The 23,961-nt window shown below is 30.1% G+C and overlaps 2 protein-coding genes across 2 annotated transcripts; one reads left to right on the forward strand and one right to left on the reverse strand.

Moving 5' to 3' along the window:
• Window positions 1–1,482: 1,482 nt before the first annotated feature.
• LOC137835929 (homeobox-leucine zipper protein GLABRA 2) lies at window positions 1,483–7,177 on the reverse strand. The gene is made up of 11 exons (XM_068644686.1): window positions 6,866–7,177; window positions 6,488–6,765; window positions 5,797–5,914; window positions 5,494–5,688; window positions 4,964–5,338; window positions 4,593–4,694; window positions 3,376–3,585; window positions 2,780–2,954; window positions 2,413–2,684; window positions 2,254–2,340; window positions 1,483–2,153 (listed from the first exon to the last, which is right to left on the reverse strand). The coding sequence occupies exons 1-11, from the start codon at window positions 6,947–6,949 to the stop codon at window positions 1,773–1,775; spliced, it is 2,277 nt and encodes a 758-aa protein (XP_068500787.1). The 5' UTR covers window positions 6,950–7,177; the 3' UTR covers window positions 1,483–1,772.
• A 13,914-nt stretch (window positions 7,178–21,091) lies between these two features.
• LOC137835935 (pentatricopeptide repeat-containing protein At4g21065-like) lies at window positions 21,092–23,587 on the forward strand. Its single transcript, XM_068644693.1, has one exon. It carries the CDS (start codon window positions 21,233–21,235, stop codon window positions 23,126–23,128), a length of 1,896 nt encoding a protein of 631 aa, XP_068500794.1. The 5' UTR covers window positions 21,092–21,232; the 3' UTR covers window positions 23,129–23,587.
• The last annotated feature ends 374 nt before the right edge of the window (window positions 23,588–23,961 follow it).

Consider the following 23,961-nt stretch of genomic DNA (forward strand, 5'->3'; position numbering starts at 1 on the left):
AAGTTTTCTCGTTTACTTCCATACAAAATGAGAGTGGGACTTGCTGGGACTAGGAGTCCAGAATTTGGTGCAATCGAAATCAATTTGAGATATGATTCTTGTTAACTCTGTTATCGTGAGAGATTTTATTGCTTATTGCACACTCTGAATGTTTGATGAAATGTCTCATTTGGCTTTTGATCAATCCTCAATTCAAATGTGGCGTTATGGCATTGTTGTTATCTTTGAGAACTTGCTGTGACAGGCAAGTGTGTGATGAAATGTTCGATTAGGATTCTGATGGCCAAATTTCCATCATAATATCTTGACTTTAACTTGTTGTAAATAACCTTTAAAACACGAATAAAATTATTGTCGCGTATTGTGCAAGTCTCTCAGGATATAACAGGACTTTTTTAAAAATTTCGATGATCAGAACTAGCAAGTTAGAGAAGAAGATGAAAATGTGAAAAGAAGCGTGAGTGTGGTTGCGGAAGATGAAGAGAAGTGAGGAGATGTGAATGAAAGTGAGAACGAAATCCCTCTTTGTATAGAGAGAGGAACCAAGGATCTCTTATCTTCACAACAATTGAAATTAGCACGTTTCATTGACGGACCGTCGGAAACGGAGCAACCGTAGAAAGAGTGGGGGAAGACCCCGAAGAAGAAGGAAAGCAAAGAAAGTGATGGAAGTGAACCGTCCTGGACGTTTGGCCACGATCCTTGGTGGAGTGGACAACAATGCACATCAAACTTGGAATAGATCAGTCTCCGCCGCACTTCCGCGATCTCTTCCAACATCAAACTTGAAATAGATCCAGACTCCGCCGCATTTCCGCAATTTCTTCCAACGACATTGAAAAATCGCTAAGGTTTTTCTGCATACACTCGGTTTTCCTTTTACAATATTTATTCAAATGTTAATACGGTCTTACAACATAACTTCCCCCTTGAGCTCTGAATTTTTCCATTCCTCGTAGCTTATCCAACTCATCGCTTCATCTTCAAGAAAGGAAGACTTTTTTTCTTCTTTTAATTAATTTTACACGTAGTACTGATAGTCAACTAAATGAAAGCTCTTAAATATTTGCCATGTAAATACGTGGATCAAATGCAGTGATCTTGGTAAAATATTAATTACGTTTGCTGATCACCTCTGCGTGCTGAAGTAACGTTCTGAAAATTTATTATTTTTCTGAAGTTGAAACTCATCACATCCATTCTTTTTATTCCGATGAGTCCTGTCTTTTAAACTTGATTGGTTTTAAGTTTTATCAACCTTTTTGTAATCATGAAATGGTTTTATCAACCTCTAAACAGTGACGTGAGTTTGCTTCCTACATGAACATGAAACTTACAGCTTCATGAAGGTTGTCTAAAAGATGATAACATTGTTAGAGCAGAACTTCGGTGTCAAATAACTTATCATATCTCTTCCGTTTTTAGAGGATAATTCGAAATCTGAGCCATCAAACCAACCATATAAGGCAGGAATAATCAAAATAGCTACAAAAAAAACCAACTGCATAAGGTATTAATAAATGATAATTCTATACACGCCATAGTTAAAATCTAGATTCTAAAAGCTTTTTGTCCCTCTTTCTACCTATAGAACTGCAGATACAGATATACATACTCGACCAAAGCCTCCTTGGTAATGGAATAATGAATAAAACAAACGCAAGCTATTTTTTTGCCAAACCGAATACCATCCAAAAAGGAAATAGAGAGCCTAAGATTATCACTGCTAATTATAGTCTATGACTCTCTATCAATTGATTATCTGATTTTGACTAACCCTCTTCACATTGTAAGCTTGTTCTGATATTTCTCAATGTACAAGACACAATAGTGTTGACTGAGTCCACAGACTCCACTGTTAACTTGGCTGTGGGAGATGTATTGGTCAGAATCTGGAATGCCATTGTAAACAAAGATCCTCCTTCGGTATATTTTTCTTCCTGCCTTGAAGTAATCACCAATGGCCTTGACTCGAGGCCATCGGGAATAATTGAGAATCCCGAAGGAAGTATGGCAAGGTTGCTTGAATCACATCCTGTCATCACGGACTGAATACCAGTAATGTCCACAGAAGCATATACCACCATTGACTCATAAGGATTTGTGCAGCTATCTTGTAGTATCCACACACTTTTTTCTTTCAATTTAATTGTCTGTCAAGTAAAGAATCCCATATTTCACTCAGCACCATCGTTTGATCTAAAGGCAGTTTTCATTTCGTGAAGTATTGAAATTTGAACCGAAGCAACTTACTTGAATGGTAACGGCATTGCCTCGGTCTTGTCCTTTGGATAAATTTGCAATGGACTGCACTGTCCCACCACTTGACATGATATCCCACTGAGACAATATGATAATAAGTTCAGCAAATTTAGCCAATCAATTTGAGAAGGAAGAAGACAAGAGTGGTACCTCACTTCGGCGTGTTTCATCCCTCAAGAAATCAAACAGAACATTTTGTGAGACTGGCAGCCATACAGATGAAACAGCGCACAGTATCAATCCAAGAGGTTCACCAGGATCGTTCAAATTCTTTCTAGAACTTATCCTTATGTCTTCCCCGTTTTTGCTTGTAACCTTAGTCCATGTGTGGAAGCTTGACGCGCCAATTGCATGGCAGAAGCTCCATGTCATTCTTTGTGCCAACTTCAAAATGCTTTTTCTCCCAGCCAATGTGGCAACACCTAATCAACATTTTGTCATGCAACACTCTTTATTTATAGATGCTCTTTAGTAAAGTAGAATTTAACAGAGTAACTTGTTAGAATTGATTACTCACCGGTTGAATCCTTCATGGGAACATTAGTTGCCATGAAAAAAACTAGACGCTCACATTGAAGTTGCAGAGTCGTAATCCAGTGCTTTGCTCCAAAGGCTAGGCCACTGTTCACAATGGTGCGATACATAGAGTGAACTGCACTCTTCTGGCATTCCAAGTGCTCCACCCATATTACCTAAAGACAGAACAAAGATCAATACGTAGTCTAGTCTCTATTACCTCTTTTTCTTCAATAACTCTAAATCCACTTCACCAACTCTTCTAATCACTATCTTCCTTTATTTTATTAACATAACAACTCATTGCTTTGCTTCATTCAAGTGATGATTATTGGTTACTAATGGTGGCTATGAAAGCTCATCCTTAATTCACATAATGTCCACCGACAAAGTTCCTAATGGTACCAGCAGCAGGTAACATAACACCTAGTGTTTGTACCCATCGTTGATTTTATTTTATTTTTCTCATGATTAGTTTTTGCACCGACTACAATGACCAATGGTTTTCCTAAAAACAAAATATTGAGGTTGAAATTTTTATGGGTCCGAATGTAAGAGAAGTGTGAATCAATATATGACTTGATTTGTTGTACATACTTTGCAGTGGCCATTGGACTTGTCCTCAATAATGCAGCCAGATGGGCGTTTTCTGCATTTCACGAGGGATGCGTCAATGTTGTCTTCTACTTTGTCTATGGATACATCGACGATTGCCCACTGTTCAGCACTCAACTGTTTGCAGAAACGGACAAAATAGACTTCTCTTGTGGGCACCATTGGAGTGAGCATTTGGAGCTCAGCAAACATCTGCACCCAATACAAAATTAAGGTTTAGAGTTTTCTTGTCAAAATTAAAACTTTTAGCACTTCCTGGGTTAAAGCTTCAGTCTCCAGTGTCCACATCTTAGAACTTGGACAGGGTCATTCTCGTCTTTCTATGTTCATGTGTTTTATATTATGGGGCACACAACCTATAAAACACTGATTATGTGCTTTTTTGTTGGCATTTAGCATTGTAGAGGAAAAACTCTTTTCATGAAAGGACACGTAAGAGAAAGAGACAGAGAGAGAGATTCCAGCTGGAGACACACATTGGATAAGATTGGCAACAGTTATAAATGGTAGTTGAGTGTATTATGTTACTGTCTTTTTAAAACTTTCTTCGACTTTTGTCTATGCTTTGTGTTATATAAATAAAGGTCGTGTTTTAAAAGGTGCCAAAAGACCAATGCATGGAGTTATGAAACCGTAATTTCTGCAACTGGAAGCGTAAGTTTACTCATGCAACTCATTTTTTTACCTTAAACATTCAGAACTTTAAGACAAAATGTTCAAATGTACGGAAATAACTCCAAACCACATCTTCTTCTGTTGTTTGCAATGGGTGGACGTGGACCACTTGAGAAAATAAATTTCCACATTAATAAATCCACGTTTGAAGCGTTGTTTCTCGAATGAAACGGGAAATAAATTTTATTTAAAACATTTTGCTCAATGAAAACGATTGACCGTGACTCCCTAAACTTTTTTTAACTACTTTTTCATAATAAAATATTATATTAAAATCATAATAACTTTTATATCAAACCATTCATTAAGTGGGGTCAGGTGAATTTAATATAATATAAACATAGTTTGCAGGCACGTGGAACACGAGCAGTTCATCACTTTCATAACATTAGTATCGTGTTATTATTACAAAAAAATCAGTGTGCAGTTTGTGGTACGGTGAATTCAGTGTTTGATGAGGGAGAGTTAATTATTACTGACAGAAACCATGAAAAAAAAGAACTGTAATAACATTTTCCTCTTACCAGTTGCACTGCACCATTCCTGTTAGAACCTTCTCCATTGCATATAACATCAACAGTTGCCGCCTTAGATATCAAACACGGAAACATTTCTTTCCATTGATTCTGCAAGACATATACATATATATGCATAACAAATATCTTTCACAAGTCAAAAAGAAATAGTATTCTGACCCACAACGTAATCATGAAGTACTTTTAAGACAAGCTTTGATATATTAAAAAGTTTACTTCATTATTCAGACATCATAGTATTCATATGGTTCTTCAAGATTATATATGTTAATCATGCAAAAAATTCAGACATCATAGTATACATGCATATAGTTAAATGAGTTATAACTGTTTTGTCATCAGTTATATCTTATCCTTACCGCATCTAGAAAACTTTGGACAAGTCGAGGGAGATCCACGAAAACAACTCCAGTGTCTCTTGAGGCTTCAATGGATCTCTTTGGCTTTCCACTGCATGAGTTTTCAACTGCAAACTCCTTAACGTATTCGTCGTAGTTAAGTATTTCGCGACCAGTCTCGAAGCTACGAAGCCATAATGGTTCCCCCATGGTAGCCATCTTAATCAGTTCCTCCATTGCTTGGTTCACTATATCCATTATCCTTGAATTGTCAATTCCGAAAATTCCAGTGTAAAAATCCAAAGAGCTTCTGTTCTCTTGGTCATGGCCAGAAGAACACGAAGGGGACGTTGACCCAGGTGCGTATTTCCCTAAAGCTGCTCTGAGCTTCTCTACCTACAAACACGGGTGTAAAGTTTTGTGAATATATGCTGCTTTTCAGATAAAGATATAGTTTCTTTAAATAATTTTACAATAAACTTTTCAAATTCTACATTGAGCATTGAAATTTTAAATAAAACTGATGATAAGAACGTAAATTAACAATAAACCTCAGCTTTGAGTTTGGCATTTTCAATACGTAGTTGTTGTTCTTCGGTTGGCATGGCACCATCTCTGCTTGTGGTGGGCACGCCACAGGTGGGGCAACAAGCTTTGTTTACTGTCTCTCGTAAGGTCTTATTTTTCTCCTTCAGTTTCTCTATTTCTGACTTCAACAAAGAATTTTCATGACGCTCTTGTATTGCCTGCAAAACCAACGTAGAAAAGTGAGAGAGAAAAAAGTTATGAAAAAAAATGGACTAGAGTCAACGGGTTTTGTGAGTTGGTGAATGAATAAATTTAAGGTTAATTACCTTGATTTGGGTTCTACGATTTTGGAACCAAAACTTTACTTGCCTTGGGGCAAGGCCTAATTGCTTGCTTAGTTGTTGCCTCTGCTTTTCATCAGGATGTGGTGACTCTTTAAAAAGCCTGCATAACATTACATTCATGTCAGCTTTCACAACATGCTTCCCTTCTGTTATACTCACTAATGATGACCCTATATTAATGGCTGCTTACATCTAATAACATGTTCAAAGAAAACCACCCAAAGAGTTTCAATTAAGAAATACTAACTATGGCTTTCTCTCCCTCTCTAGTAGCTAGTAATAATGAAGACGCATATGGAAGTATATGCAGAAGGGATTGCAGAAACTCAAAGAAAAAGTGAAGAAAAGTATAATGCAAATTGATCATCACCCATTAATCAATGTACATATTCCTCCATCCAAACTCACCTCAACACCCTTTATATCATACTTTGTTGGGAACTGTAAAGTCATCTAAAAAAGAAGGAAAATAATAAATCCATAAAATTTTGTATATTTTTCAATAAATTTTAATCATTGATAAAGAGTTTTCTGGGGAATGTGTTAATGATGTTTGTGAACTCACCAGATATATATATATATATATATATATATATATATATATATATGCAAGGAAACATAGAGACAAAAAAATAAAGTGAGATTATATATATATATATATATATATACTAACGCTTCCATTTCTCTGATCTGATCAGCAGTGTGTCTGTGATATTTCTTCCTCTTCTTCTTCCTCTTCCTGTCGACGTCAGCATCAGCATCACCATCCTCGTGCTCACCTTCTCCTTCAAAATCATCCTCTGATCTGGATCTCGTGGGACCCGAATTCTCGCTGCTAATCTCTTCTAGCCTTTCACCTCCTCCGCTCCCTTCTTCCCACTCCTCCACCTCCATGTTGGAAGTGGCAGCTTCGGCCTCCGCCGCCACGCCAGCGCGGTGAAAAATCCCAGCCTTGAATGCACAAGAGGGGAGAACAGTGTAAAAAAAGCGAAAAGCATGTAGTTATAGCATGTAGTTATACATAAAGAAAGAAATGGAGAAGAGAATTTACAAGGCTGAGAGAGAGAGCTGGGGAGGCAAAGAAGTCCTTGGCATGAGAAGAGGGAGGTGGATTGTTGGACATGTCAGCGCCCATTGGTGAAGAAGAAGGAAGAAGGAAGAATGAAGAATGGAAAATGGTGTGTGTGTGTGTTTGAAGAGAAGATAAAAATGGTGGAGTGTGTGGGAAATAAGAGAGAAAGAGACGTAGCAAGGGGTGGCTTTAAGAATATAAAAACAAAGGAAGGAACTCGCTAAGGTTATTTAAATATATTTATAGTGATTTATTGTGTTTTATTTGTTTATGTAAAAAAAAAAAATGAATACTGGTAGGATTGACTGTTAGATAAGATAAAGGGAGAGGAAGAGAAGAGACCCAACTAACTTTGGCAGTTGAATTTAAGGCTCAACGGTATATTTATCTTAAATCCCATCAAATCACTGCCTCCACTTTTCTCTCTCATTCAATTCTTTTCTTTTTCTTACCATTCTCACCAACTAAACATTTTTTCTTTTATTGCTTATACTTTTATATTCCTAAATTTAACTAATTATCTCTTTTTATATTCTTTTATATTTAATAATTAATTTATACACTATAGTTTAGGTGAACTCTTATTCAGTGTGTAATTTGTTTTTCTTTCTTGTCTATTCTCTTATATATACTAAAATCTCTTCTATTTTTTTATTTTTTATTGGTCTAATTCAATAATAAATATTATCGATTTAAGATTGATTATTCAGAATTTCTTTTTTTTACACGATACGACATTAATATCTTTAAATATGAATATAAATCACTTATACGCTCGTAATATCGAATTCAATTAACACTACAACCCATTGAGCTCAGACATAAGTCAATAAGACTAGAAGTCAAGTTTATTCTCACAATCTCTAAACAACCCATATTTCTTACTATCAGACTCCATGAAAAAAAAAATACTTTTACTTCAACAAATTACTTTATCAACTTTAAACCTATGAATTACGAGCTTATGAAATAGCAGTTAGTTTATGAACTAAAAACTCACTCATCAATATTTTTATAAGTTAATTTTTGCCAACAGACATATAATTTATCTTTGTAAAAATACAACAATTAAAATTAAGTAAAAAACATATATAAGAACAAGAGACACATTCAATTTGCTGTATCCGAAATCTGAATGAAGCAAGAGACAATAATTGAGAACTGATAATTATAAGATAATTAATTTTAACAAATCATGAAAATAATTTAAATGAAAGAATGTCTTTAACATTCATTAAATGCTGGAAGAAACCTTTTAAGTTTAAAACATTAAATTTAAGATGAAAAAATGGATTGGGTTTTGCATATAGGACTCGCCATATCCTATCCTACCAATTCAACATGTCATTGGTGAGAAATTGGTAAGGTAGTTTTTCTGAAAAAATAAAAAAAATGATTAACAATTAAAAATTTTAAGTTTTAAATTCTTACTAGTGAATTTCTAAGGATTTTAATACTCTTAAACAATCAAATTATATGTCTTTTAATATTGTTAGCTAATTAAAAAATATCTCTAATACTACAATAAAAATTATTGTACAAATGAATTTTTAAACTAAATTATTATTAAATTTAATCTTTGAACAAAATTTACTTAAATTAATTTTAAAAAACAAATAATTTTAATTTTTTTATGGGTTGCTTGCTAGCGGACCAAAACGACATTTTTCATGACATAGCAATATATATGCTTGTTTGTATAAGTATAGATAAAAGGATTCAAGTGAAAAATATATATTTTAAGTTATAAGGTTATATATAAAATATAAAATATTAATAGCTAATATTTCGTAACTAATTTAAATATAATATAAATTTTATTAATAATAAAAATTATTTTAAATATTAATAATTTTTTAATTTTTAAAATATATTATTTTTTTATCTTTAAATTTAATTATTATTTAATAATTTTCTTACCGGTGTTTAATAGCTTAAATGAAAAGTTGAAGAAAAGATAAGTCATAAATTTATTTTTCATTGAAAAGTTGGTCACATAAGAAACATTTTTTGAGCATTTGAGTCTTAGACTTAATTGAACATTATAAATAAAATATTTTAAGAACGTTAATTACATAAATATGTTAAACTATAACAAAAAATTTAAATAGGAAACTAAAATTATATTTAACCCAAACAACATTAACACAAACAGAAATTTAATTTGCCAAACACAGTTTTTTTTCTGACGTGTTTTCTTTAATTTATTAGGACAAAGACTACTTCTAGACGTGATCCCGTGACTATCACTAACCCAACAAATATGTATAATAAAAACAAGAACATTAAATACTTAATATCAATCAATTTATTCTTTAAATTAATATATTGTTCTAATGTCCACGAAGAACTAGATAAAAAAGTTACGTTATTAGATTTGGAATACTTGATATCATCATTTTTTTAATAATACTAAATTATGGGTTTGAAATATTTACTAATGTTCTTGTTAGGGAGATGAGACCTAGAGAATTATTAAAGTCTTTGTTTTCTTTCTTTTTATGGGCAGGTTGTTAGAGTTTCACTGGGATCCTTTTCACATTTGTGTTATTCCTTTGGCTCTCAATCTTGCGTGAATGTCAATCAGGGGTTTCTGCAGAAGGCTATCTGACGCTCAAGTCAATAAAGAGGGTGTCCGGCACTAGAGTATGTATACAGTGATAATGACGTACTTTATTCATTGGAATGTGTGTTATTTATATTATTTTAATGAAATTATCTCATTGGGTTTGTTTACTGGAATAAATCACACTTGTAGTTGCATGACCTAATTTTTAATGGTAATTTAAATTCATTGACTTTGATTTGAGCGTTAATGGTTATATGTATCCGTGGAAATCATGATCATCTCGATCAATCAGAAAGACCGAGTCTCAATTAACTCGATAAAATCTTACTTGATAAACTAGTCATAAAAAAATGTCTCAACCAAATATTATAGATAATAATATCCAGGAGGAGATAAAATTCTTGTTCACATATTAAGGCCTTAAAAGCTTGGATAACATATTATTGGTGTGATAGGTCAACAGTAAAAGTTGCACCTGTTATTTTCATAAAAGAATGTTTTAAATTTGAAAGTGACCAGTTTTTATGTTGATAACAATGATTTTAATTTAATTTTCTAAAATGTATATTTTTATTTTAACTTATAATAAAATTTAAGATAATTTTATTTTTCTATAAATATTTATAAAAAATCACAAATAGAATCTCATAAAAAGTACATCTAACGAACAGGCTTATGATTAAAGTTTTATAACAACGGGTCAACTAAATACACAAGTAAAAGAATAATGTTATAAATCATTATCAAAGTGTCGTAATATTTTTCTATTCTTTTGAATTCTACGAACTCAAAAAAGTAAATAAAATTCACAACTTGAAAAAACACTTAATAGATATTTACACATTACTTAATGGAATTGGTGGTGTAATTCCTATTCATGCATTTATAGAATATAAGTTCTATAAACTCACTTTTCCTGGTATAGTGTGTTTTAGTTGGAATCTGGTGACAGAGTACTTTCATGATTTTCTTGCAAAAAAAATGAGTAACATTGAAAAATTTCATTTTATTTTTGTCGTGCATTCGTACATGTTACTGTGTATAAACAGTAATTACAACAAATGTTCTCACCTAAAAAGTACTATCATAGTTTTCTTGCAAAACATGCTCATCCTCGTATGAATTCATCTTTTATTTTCTTGAATTTGTAGAGTTATATATATAAGAAAATTATCAAATAAAAATCAATTTTAAAAATAAAATATAATTAGTTGTTATAGTAATTAAATTAAAAAATATTTTAAGAAAAAATTATTAGTTTCTAAATTAGTTTTTAATATTAATAAATAGTTTCTAAATTGATATATAATTAGTTACCAAAGTTTCAACAACTAATTATTTAGATTCTAAATTTTGTAGCAAAAATCTTGATAGTTAGTTAGATACCAATTTAGAAACTATTCATCACTAATATGAACTAATTTAGAAACCAATATTTTTTTAGTTTTTAAAATGTCTCTAATTTAGTCACTATAGCAACTAATTATTTGTTATCTCTAAAATTGATTTTGATTTAATGATTTTCTTGTAATATATATATATTGTATCGCTAAGGAACAAACGATCATAAGACTTATCGATCTATGAAACTTATCATTATACTTCTAGGTGGAAGACTTATCAATATCTAGATCCATATTAACTGCCTACTATAAGAAAAACAAAATAAAAGTAAGATAAATACAAACTAACATAAATTAAACCGTACAAAATATTAGATAATGTTAATGTTAATAATGATCAAATAATAAAAGGGTCTAATAAGATCATGTAAATATGCACAATGCAAATATGTGTTATTATTACAACATTTATTATATCTGATTAACAAATACTTTTGTGAACCAGTTAAACCTTTTACGGATACACTTTCTTTTCAGAATAAAAACATCAAAGACCAAATACACAAAATGAGGAGTTAAAAGAAAGGATATCTTAATCAAGAGGAATTACTATCTCAACATCCATTAAAAAACAATTGTATCATGTTTTCACCTTTATTTGCTTTTTTTAAAAATGCAACATTATGTATTATAATTACTATTACTTTTACACAAATTTTATTATAAATTTACTGTTTGATAAATTTATTTTAAGAGTTTTTTTAAAGTCACTTTTACTCAAATATAAATTTATCCATATATATTTGTGTGTGAAATGTAGGAATAAATTATGGAAAGTAGACATCGTAGTAATTTTTTACTTTACTTGCATCTCCTACTTTTGAATTGAAATAAAAAGAAATAAATAAAACGCATTACACCCTCTTAATTATATTATGTGCGTGCTTAAAAAATAGTTAAATAATTTATACGCTAGTTAATAACTTATTTGTTAAAAAAATTATTAGAGATGATTTTTTTCTTCTTTTAAACGGTTACTTTTTTTAATATATATATTTTTTTTTACAAATTTTTGTGTTAGGTATCACTATGCAACTTGACATCTCAGCTAGATTAACACTTCAAAGTTTTCATGTTAAATAAATAACAACAATCATCTGTCATCGCATGAAAAAAAAATATTAATTTTCTTTTTAATATATTTTTAAGAAGCTAACTTTTGTTTTTTATGAGTTCATAAAATAGGCTCATAAATTGTCAATTAAGAGTTCCATGGTATATTCACTTTTTAATTTTGTCCCTCTAAATTAAAAAAATGACAACATTTTCTCCTAATTATTACTCTTACTTTAAAGAAACTGTGTTGATGCTGGTAGTTTTGAATGTTTTTTTATGAAATATATTTTACTAGATAAATATTATAATAACTTTCAGCCAGTAACTTTGAATTGAAATTATTATTATTATTTTAAAATTTAACCAAATTATTTTAAAACAACAGGGCCCAACAACATGCCACAACGACCATTCTCACCTGAGTTGACTGTGAAAAAATATTGACAGAAAAAGAAAAAACAGGAAAAATATAAAAAAAAGTGAGAAAAAGGAAAATGAATGATGTAGTAAGGTACAGTGGTAATAATGGAAAGGAAAAGGTTGTGCAAGCAAGACATGTCAGATACTCTTCAATTACATTACTTTATTAATCTATATCTATACATTTGTATTTATACATAATTACGTAACTTTCTTTTTTATGTATTTTTATTTAATTTCTTTATTATTTAATAAATCAAATATTGTTTATTTATTTAATAGATAATAAAACATTAACAAATTTTTTTTCATACAATAACACTACAACTTTCAATATTTTTATTTTAATATTTTTTATATCATTTAAAAAAATTATATATATTTTAAAAAATTATTTTAATGTAATAAAAATATGCATAGAATATATGTTTTCATTAGTATTTAATTATTATTTTTGTTTGTTTACCTTGTATTCATTTATTTATTTTATTTGTGTCGGTATGTAATTTAATTTATAATGTATTTGCATCCAATAAATTCTTTCGTATTCTCAAATGTCACCTCTCTTTAATATCGTATGTCACATATTAGTCAACATATTCTGCTCCTAAGTATACGGATACTGTTCTGTCCTTTATTTTTTTTTTCATAATAATAAATACATATTAATACTTTCTTTCTCCTTATTGTAAAGTGTAATTCAAATTTATTTATGAAAAATGTTATTTGTACTATTGAACTTTTCAAAACAAATTATAGATGGTGTTAATATTTTAATTTTAAGTTTGTTATTAAAGTGAACGATGCATTCAAGTTATTGTCTATTTTTAAAACTTAAGATTTTATCACAATTTTATACTTAAAAATATTTTAAAAATTAAATGAAAAAGATGTATATAAACTCTCGAATCCTATGTAAGACTATATTGATTTTTTTTTTTAATAAAATTTAATCTAATTTCTACACAAGGCCATTGATTTTGTAAAATATTGTGAATTTTATAGATTAAAAAATATGGTAATCACTTGAATAGTTTATATTAACTTTTTAGATTCAATTATAAATAATATAATTAACTATTTTAAACAAAATATATTAGATCAATGTTATTTTATTTTATATTAAAAAATGTTGGAGATCTCACATCGATTAGCGATTAAAGTTTTTCATTGTATATAAAGTGGGTGCAAATCTCAATCCTATGAATCGGTTTTATGGAGTCGAGTTAGGCTTAAAGTCCACTTTGTAATATGGTATCAGAGCCATTCCGAAGTCCACTTCATAATAAAAAGTTCCTAAAAATCTAAAATTAACAAAATTTGAATACATTACAATCAAGTAGTTTTTCCAATAATTTTTTAAAAATACTTAAACAATTTCTTTAACAAACTTTATAAAAGAAATTATTTATAGATATCGATGAAATCATTGTATAATTTCTTTGTTTTATCTTTATAGAATATTTATTACAAAAGTGATATATTTGTATATCTTTCATGATTTGAATTTGTTTTCCAATACATATAGATTTGATGTTTTTATTATGTAATAGAATTCTACATGATTGTGTAGTTTCTTTAGTTTTCTAAAAAATTCTTGAATGATTGTATTATTTAATGTGATATAATACGAGTTTTAAGATTATGAAACAATTTCATTAAAATTGTTATGATTACATCTGAACATAAATTTCGAAAGAATTGAACTAATATAAAAGTGATTGTATTTTTCTTCGTTAATTTCTATTTTAAGTTCTTTTGTATTTTCTTTCTTGATAATTTTTTTATTTTTAACAGTGTTATGAGAACAAATTCCGGATAACTTATTAATCAGTTAAAAAGGTTTTTAAAACTGGTAACCAATTTTTTTTATATGTTATTTTATCTATGCAATTTATTTTTGTTATACAAATTAATGGTACTTTCTTAAATTTTTTTACGAATAAAAAACTATTTATTACCATCACCAATACTTTATTGTTCGATTATTTTAAAGTTAAGTAAAATTGATTCACATAATTGAATACTGTGTAATTAATACATGTCAAAATTAATTTAAAAACAATTGATTCGAATGAAAAGTTAGATAATTAATTTCGCAAAAGCTGTAGTGTGACAGGACAGGGCAGAGAAAGTGAAATAAATGTAGAGGAAGTGAAATAAATGCTTGTGTTGTCAAATAACAATTACAAGAATGTTTTTTTTAAGAATAAAAGTACTACAAATGGTTCATTTTGATATATTTTTTTACGTAAACTATATATGTACTTTTTAAATTTTAATGAGACATATTATTTAATAATTCTATTTTGGATAGAGTATAAACTATGCTAAATCCATAAATAGTGAATAATAATAGTAAGTATATTTTTATAATTTTTTTTAAGTAACTTCTTATATATATTAAAATTTATATTTTAATCTGCTTTTGTTATTATCTATTCGCATAAAAAATGTTGACCATTATTTAGGGTTAAACATTTAAAATTTTAAAATTCTTAATGGTTTGTCTTTCTAAATACAAAAATCGTTTTGTTTATCGAATATTCTTAAATACAAAAATCAGTAGAGAGTCATTTTTAATCATGATATCGGTCGATGATCGACCCGGTCGATGATCGACCCGGTCGATGATCGACCCGGTCGATGATCGACTCGATCGATGATGATCGACCGAGTCGATGATACTATAAATTTCAATTTAAAATTTTTCTAACAATTAAGAGAAGATAATTTTTGTATTATTATGATATCTGTTTGATGATGAGGTATAGATTTTTATTCCTTTTTTGGATCTGAATTTTGTTTGATTGTTGATGTAGAAAATCTAAAGGTTGTTTGGAGAATGTTGTGACAATGAAGGACAAAGATTATAGGCCTACTTATTGTCAGATATTAATAATAAAAGTTTTGGTGTGATGTGGGTTATGATTAAGTTTATCTACTATTCAAACCAGGTAAGGTTACATTATCTTTTCTTTTTAGTTTCTTTTCTCCTTTATTTTGGTGGTTGGGAATGGTAGATAACTTGAAGCAATCACATGATTCCACCTCAAACCTAATACAGAAAAAACATTAATTGATTTCAGGTTACTTTCTCCCCTCTCTTTACTTTATCTTCCCTTTATTTTTTTTCCATCTCCACTGAAGAAAGCAAAACCAGCAAACCCAAAACTCCCAAGGGAAATAAATATTTTGCTTTCATTGTTTTCAAGTTTTTGTCATTTTCTTTGGTAAAATGAGTTTTGGGTCACAAAGATAGAGCAACAAGCATTGAATATGGGAGACTAGTATGGAAAACAACAATTAACAATAAAAAAATAATAATAAGTTGTTAGCTACCCTATCATAGTTCTTACTTATAGAAGTTAAATAATTAAATAAATTGAAAGGCAAGGTTTTACTTATCAACCTCCACATTTATATTAGATATGTAAGGCTAATGACATCAAAGTCCAATATATTTTAATAAATATAAATTTAGGTCGAACATAATATTCAATATAAGAGTTGTGTATTTACACCAGATCGTGTACTACTGATATATATGTATATATATTTGGAGAAAAATCAATGAAGGTATGACAAAAAATTTGGACTTTTTTAAAATTAAATTAGTTTTGATTTAAAATAAAAAAATCTTAAATGTAGAAAAATACTAATTAACATATACATATAATATAATCAAAACATTTTGATAAAATATTCACCAAAATTTTTATAACATTAGATGTTTTTCCAAACAACCTTCAATGTGTACTATGATAAGGAAATGTATAGAGGAACAACAATAGTCAGAACTTCAAATACTCTATTATTCCATTGTAAATATTTTCTATATTTTATATCAACAACAATAATATGTTCCATTGATAAGTTTTCCATTTTTTCGAGTAAAATAGAATAACTCATCAACTATCTTTTCATATATATACTAATGCAATGTGCATTCATCAAACTTTACTCTATAACTATATATGTTACAAACTCCATTATCATTAATCATATAGTATGTGATTTTCACTTGTGTAATTGAAGATGATGTCCAATCCATTATTGGAAAAACATTTTTCATAGTTGTTAACACAAATAAAAAAAGTTTTTTTTTATCTTAAATTTGATAAAAAATTGACAATATATTTCACATTGGTATAAGTTTATGAAATGAAAGTTGTAACAAAACACCAAATTCGTATGCACCCAAAAAACAATAGAACATAGTTTCAACTGAAATTTCACCAAATTCAAAGTTAGACTTACAATATATATACATTAACAAATTATAAAGAATAATTTTTTCAAACTGTTCAATCGAATAATTCAAGATTTGATACAAATGATTAATAATCATTTGCACTAAATCTTAAATAAAAACTAAGATTCACTCAATGTAAATGTGTGCATTATTGCAATACTTAATTTAAACAAATATTACAACAGTAAAAATAAACTATATATCATCCAAACATATTACAATAATCTTACTTCTACAATGAATCTAAACTACATTTTATAAATTCTCTATAATTTAATTCCTATAATTTAAAAAAATAGTAATTAAATAATTAAGTCACTCCTAACTAAAATAAATAATTAGTCTCTATAATTTTTACTATTCCTAAATTTTAAATTATAATTTTAATAATCTTATATTTATTTTTATAGAAAATTCAATTTCAAATATACGAAACTGAATAATACATTTACATTAAACAAAAATCACACCAATAAACCAATTCAATTAAAACATTCATCATGATTGAAATCACAAAAATAACAATAATTTTAATTTTAATAATACATTGAAGATATCGACCTACTTCAATAACTTATTTAGACTCATAAATGATAGCAATGAGACAAAAGTACACTACCACAAAACACACATACCAACTGATTCAAATCACCAGATAGTCTTCAAAATCTCCACAACAATGTAGTAACACTGCCCCTAAAGAACAAATCGCAAATAGAGAGAGAAATAGACGCCATAAATGTGGGAAGAAGAAACACTATGTTCTAGTTTATATAATTTTACGTTGAAAGCTTTTAAAGTTCGAAGTAAATAAATTTCACTTATTTACAAAGATGTCGCACATTTTTTACTTTATATTTGTTGTAATCTCATGTAAATATGGTAAGGTGATATGCTCACTTTACATAAGTGGATGTTGATAATAATTTTTAGTCAAGAACATATCTGAGACTATATATAATGGATGATTCGATAATGATCCGATAACGGATGACATAATAAGTCTAACTGTTTCTAATAGGGAGATGAGATCTAGAGACCTATTGAAGGGTTTCGTCTCTTCCTTTCCTTCGGGCAGGTTGCTGGGGCTTTACTGTGATCCTTCTAGCCTTCGTGCAACTCCTTCGACTCTTGGTCTCTCAGTCTCAGGTGAATGGCAAATGAGGAAGATACCTGCAGAAGACACTCTAACGCTCAAGTCAGTAAAAAAGGTATTCGACACTCAGAAGTGTACAATGATACTTTTGTTCTTGAAATTTGTGCTATTTATATTATTTTAATAAGTTAACCTTATTGAGCCTGATTAGTGGGATGAATCACACTTAGGAGCGTATTACCTAATTTTTAATGATGGTTTAACTTTACTGACTTTGGTTTGAGACCGTACAAGTCTCGGTCAGCTCGGTCAAGGTAGACTGAGTCGTGGTAATGACCGATTGGTTCATACCAGTACATCAACAAATAATTGTTAGAATAAACCCTAAACCCTATACCATAATCAGAGGTGAACTATAATTAGTTCAACCTCATAAAACTGACTTTTTAAGATGAGATTTCCTTTCACTTATGTATTATGAAAATGTGTTAATGTTTAGTTAGTTGAGATATTCAAAACAAAAGTATATTTTTTTTTTACAAACGGATGAGAGGTTCTTTTCATGATTTGAATTCGCACGGGTATGAAAAATTAATTGCAACTTCGTATTAAATACTGCATAAACTTAAATTCTAGTCGTAGAACCTCACAAACAAGAATAGAAACCCTTTGATACATTGAACAAAAAAATGTCTATATATATGAGATTCTAATCATCTCCTTCCCCTATACAAGACTCTATTTCACTCAAATTAAACATATGAGTATCTTCCTATATACCAACTGACATTACCTAAGAGAAGCATAGCCACACACATATATAAGAAATATCTAACAACCAAGCTAATTAGCTTTTAAATTTCATCACGGCACGTAATATGGAATTGACCACTCACTCATGACACAAACTAAAATTAATGCACAATCATATGAATTCAATTCAACTTTTACATTTAGTGAAATAAAAAAAGTTAAAAAATAATGTATTTTACAATGTGTTTCGAACGGATTGTACAGAAAGAATTGTTATCTTTCTCATCGGTCTTCTTTTACTTCATTTTATTCCATCTATTTCTTTTTTTTTAAATGTTTGATAATTAGGTTGACTAGATACCATGTTTAGTGAATGAATTTAATCATTGTGCTCCCTCTATAATTTATATTTAAAGAGATCATTGTACTTGTAATTAGTGTGTCATAAATGAGAATCTAATAGTTGCCAGATGTAGATTGTAGTTGGCGACCGAACCACGTTAAATTCTGTTTTGTTTATTTTATGTCGTTGATTCGTGATTGTGTGTTGCTTTTGCGTGCGTTTTTTCCCATCAGTAAACTCCGGTCTTGATGGTATCTGCAAAATACACTCTGACGTTTAAGTGAGATCTTAATATTCAGTGATGATGACATCTTTTTCTTGAAATATTAATTACTTATATAATTATCCTGAACTATTTGTTATTAGACCGAATTAGAGCTTTAAATCATAATTAAAAATGTTAGCTAATGCTTAATCATTATTTGATGTTGTTAATCTTATGTTAGTCTTAATAGAACTGGTCATCTTATTGGATGTTGAGACCTGCATTCCGACCGGTACACGATGAACTCCTGTAGATAGAAAAAATTCATTCAGATGACCTTTTCATCCAACCTTGAGAGAGAGTTAGCAATGAAGAGTAGATGAAATAGAAGGTCATGGAACTGAAATGAAAATGTAACACAGAACAATACTGTCACACATGCATGCATTCAACAAGGAAATCATGGCGCACATGTTGAAGAAAGACTCTTTTCTTTCTACACTTTTTTCATGAATGTTCAGTTCGTCATTGCCATTGCTCAAACTTAGGTCACCTAAGTTCTAATTACGCAGTAGACCTCCTATTTCTACTCCTCTCATCTTCATGACTTCACTATATCCTTCATGTTATTCCTCTACCGATTACTCATATTCAAATTTTACAGACAATGCTTGATATACGTCATTATCGGTCTTGGATCTTATCAAAAGTATCTTTAGCGAGTTTTTCATTCTTTGATTTGGTGTATAAAACATTGGTATCTGTGTACTCAATTAATAGTTGTTGATTGAATAATGAGGTTGGTCTTTGAATTTTAAATCATTTTTTAACTGTCTGAGTTTTCATGTCTATTTTCTTTGTAAAAGAGTTGAATCACCCTAAAATTGATCATATTTATTATATATTTTCTTACTTAGTAATAAAATAAAGGTAATCAATCGATGCAGAAACATTGCCATTTCAAAATACTGTAATCTATTCACGATGAACATTGCATAGATACTTTTAGTTGCTTATGATTTTGTACTTTTTTTTAAACTTCTACTTTTATACCAATACAAATTAGAATTGCATAATATAGATTATTTTAACATTTCATTATGTCTGCAATGACTCGTGTTCATTTTTAAAATATGAATTATCTATTCTGGTTATGCTTTATATTTATATTTATGTTAATGTTAAAGTGTGTTTAATGTATTGTTAGTGATACTGCAAAAAACTTGAGACACATACTGTAAAGAAATTCTTATATAGTATTTATCTTATACATGTTTAACTTTGATAATTTCAGACTAAATCCATTAGACTTAGTTAAGTGTAATATAAAGATAACTTAACCATATTTTTAAACATATTTTTTAAAGTTTAATTAAGTTTTAAGTCTCTTTTTATAAATTTTAATATTTTTAATTGAGTTTTTATTAAATTTATTAAGTATTTAAGAAAAAAAATTATATTTATTATTGAATCAATGAATTTAGTTTAATTTTGATGTGACGTGGCTGTTATTTTATTATGTTATCTTATTTATTTATCTTTATATATTAAAGAATAAGAAGTTTTTTCATTAAAAAATAACTTTAATTGTCTTTATCGAAAACTTATTAAATAATAAGAGACCTTCATCTTACATGAATGGTGATGGATGATGACACTTTGACAATCTCTTCTGTAAATAATGACTAAATTTTGAATATTCAATAAATCAACAAAATTTAATAAATATTTAACTAAAAAATATTTAAATTTACAATATTATTTTCATATTTAATTATTAACATTTGAAATGAATATGATTTTAACCTCTAAATTTATTAAAGAATTAAATCTTTGAAATTTGAAAAAAAACATTTTTAGCTATTAGCAATATATTTCATGTCCTATAGCAATTTTATTAATTTGAAAAATTACAACTGGATTTACTCAAAATTTCAAAAACTAAAACTATAATTAATGTTATAGCTATGGTATAGTTCACGTCAAACATTTACGATTTTTTATAGTAAAATTAAAATATAATTTATGTTTTTTAAAATATATAAAACAAAATCTCTGACTATTTTGACTTATATATATTGTTTGATACAACGATTAGATGAAACAAAATCTAACTGTATAAATCATTGTATCATTTCAAGTTATTACATGAGATGAAATGAAGCATGCAGAAGTATGAAAGAAAGTGTTACAGAGACAGAAATGGTGTGGCTGTAACAAGACACTTGCGAAACCAGTGGAAATGAATGTTACATTTTTATTTGATGAATGTAATGTCTTTCTGTTCCATTAGGAAGACGCAGGAAACCTCAAGAATCCTTTCTACACTTTCATTCTCTTTCAAAATCTTCCAACCCAGACTCTTGTACCATTCACTCCACGCCCAAGTTCAATCATTTCCTTCATCACCATCTAATCACTACTGTTACGCTTCGCTACTTGAGTCTTGTATCTCTCTCAAGGCGTTAAGGCCTGGGAAACAACTCCACGCTCGATTGTGTCAACTGGGTATTGCTTACAATCAAGATTTGGCCACCAAACTGGTCAATTTTTACAGCGTTTGTAACTCTCTTCGGAATGCCCATCAGCTGTTCGATCAAATTCCCAAAGGGAATTTGTTTCTGTGGAACGTCTTGATTCGGGCTTATGCGTGGAATGGACCCCACGAGGTTGCCATTTCACTCTACCACCAGATGCTTGAGTATGGGCTCAAGCCCGATAATTTCACTCTTCCATTTGTTCTCAAGGCATGCTCTGCACTCTCCACAATTGGAGAAGGAAGGATCATTCACGAGCGTGTGATACGAACTGGGTGGGAGAGGGATGTGTTTGTTGGTGCAGCTCTTGTTGACATGTATGCCAAGTGTGGTTGTGTGGTGGATGCCCGTCACGTGTTTGATAAAATTGCAGAGAGAGATGCTGTGTTATGGAACTCCATGCTGGCAGCTTATTCTCAAAATGGACACCCTGACGAATCGCTTTCTCTATGCCGCGAGATGGCAGCAACGAGTGTAAGACCCACCGAGGCAACTTTAGTCACTGTGATTTCATCTTCAGCTGATATTGCCTGTCTTCCTCATGGAAGGGAGATCCATGGATTTGGTTGGAGACATGGGTTTCAATCCAATGACAAGGTCAAAACTGCTCTGATAGACATGTATGCAAAATGTGGTTCTGTAGAAGTTGCTTGTATCTTGTTCGAGCGGCTTAGGGAGAAAAGGGTTGTATCTTGGAATGCAATTATTACTGGCTATGCGATGCATGGTCTTGTTGTTGAAGCTTTGGACTTGTTTGAGAGAATGAGGGAAGAGGCTCAGCCGGATCATATAACTTTTGTTGGTGTTCTTGCTGCTTGCAGCCGAGGGCGTTTGCTTGATGAAGGGCGAGCATTGTATAACTTGATGGTGAGGGATTACTGTATCAACCCTACTGTTCAACACTACACATGCATGGTTGATCTCCTTGGTCACTGTGGTAAACTGGATGAGGCGTATGATCTTATAAGACAAATGGACGTGACAGCTGACTCTGGTGTATGGGGTGCTTTGCTGAATTCATGCAAAACCCATGGAAATGTGGAGCTAGGAGAGGTGGCTTTAGAGAAACTAATTGAACTTGAACCCGATGACTCTGGCAATTATGTGATTTTGGCTAACATGTATGCTCAATCAGGTAAGTGGGAAGGAGTTGCTAGACTGAGGCAGTTAATGATAGATAAAGGAATAAAGAAAAACATTGCTTGTAGCTGGATTGAAGTAAAGAACAAGGTCTATGCATTTCTTTCTGGAGATGTTTCACACCCAAATTCTGGTGCAATATATTCAGAGTTGAAGAGGTTAGAAGGACTAATGCGAGAAGCTGGGTATGTCCCACATACAGGATCTGTCTTCCATGATGTGGAGGAAGATGAGAAGGCAAACATGGTGTGCAGTCACAGCGAAAGACTAGCCATTGCATTTGGACTCATAAGTACATTGCCAGGAACCAGGCTTTTGATAACTAAGAATCTTCGGATTTGTGAGGATTGTCATGTTGCAATCAAGTTCATCTCGGAAATCACGGAGAGGGAGATAACTGTGAGGGACGTCAATCGCTATCATCATTTTAAGCATGGACTGTGTTCATGTGGTGATTATTGGTGAAGAAGCTTTCTTAACTTCAAAATGCCATTCACTGCAATATTTAAACTAAAGTAAACGACATTTTACACTATAAAGACTGCTTTGAAGGTTTTGTAAAATTAGGAATTGAAGTGATCAGTATTTATAATTTCAGTGGCTAATATCAGAGGCTCATTTTTTAGGAGTAATTCGAATGTGCAAAATGAATTTATTCTTTTTCCGAAGGAAAATCCTTCAGTAATTTTAAGATCATATTCTATTCATTAGTTTTTATGTTCAATCAAAAGGTTAACATTGGCCTAAGAATCATTGTTGATGTGGTAAAAGTTCTATTTAGGAGCTAGTTGTTTAGTGTTGTGTTTTTTATTTCTTGTCTATTTCCAGTTCTCTTCATTGTAAAAAAGGAAGGATATAGAACACTCTCATTTCTGTTGTGAGATATTGTAAACTCATAAATTAAACTACTACTCAATCTCTTAATCATGGTTCTTTGAAATTTGAATAGAGTGTATTTTTGTGTTTAAAAAGGAGACTCGGTCATTCTCAAAAAATGGAAGGGGATAATAAGGTTGTCCATTTATATATTCAAAATAGAAATATTCATTCTTAATCCGGTATAGTTAATATAGTTTCACATTGTTCAGAAGTCGAGGTAATTTAAAGTGGACAATACTTCGGATGTGATGATTTGATCATATCAATGCTATCTCTAGAACTTGAGATTGAAACATTAATTGGTGGGAATTCACTAGACGTCGATTGGAGGACTTGTTATGTTACTGTCAATATGGTTCCATAGAACAGAAGTCTGTAATAGATCCAGACGATGTTATCTCTCGGATTTAATGATTTAG

Source organism: Phaseolus vulgaris, chromosome 5 (genome assembly GCF_000499845.2).
Source record: "Phaseolus vulgaris cultivar G19833 chromosome 5, P. vulgaris v2.0, whole genome shotgun sequence".
In the NCBI taxonomy this organism is placed as follows: domain Eukaryota; kingdom Viridiplantae; phylum Streptophyta; class Magnoliopsida; order Fabales; family Fabaceae; genus Phaseolus; species Phaseolus vulgaris.

Bases quoted from the DNA above. Each gene is read 5' to 3' on its own strand.
- LOC137835929 (XM_068644686.1), bottom strand. From the start codon at position 6,949: ATGGGCGCTGACATGTCCAACAATCCACCTCCCTCTTCTCATGCCAAG. The intron at 6,766-6,865 runs GTAAATTCTCTT...TGTGCATTCAAG, and splicing joins CAGCTCTCTCTCTCAGCCTT to GCTGGGATTTTTCACCGCGC. The intron at 2,955-3,375 runs GTATGTACAACA...TTCTGTCTTTAG, and splicing joins AGTCCAATGGCCACTGCAAA to GTAATATGGGTGGAGCACTT.
- LOC137835935 (XM_068644693.1), top strand. From the start codon at position 21,233: ATGTTACATTTTTATTTGATGAATGTAATGTCTTTCTGTTCCATTAGG.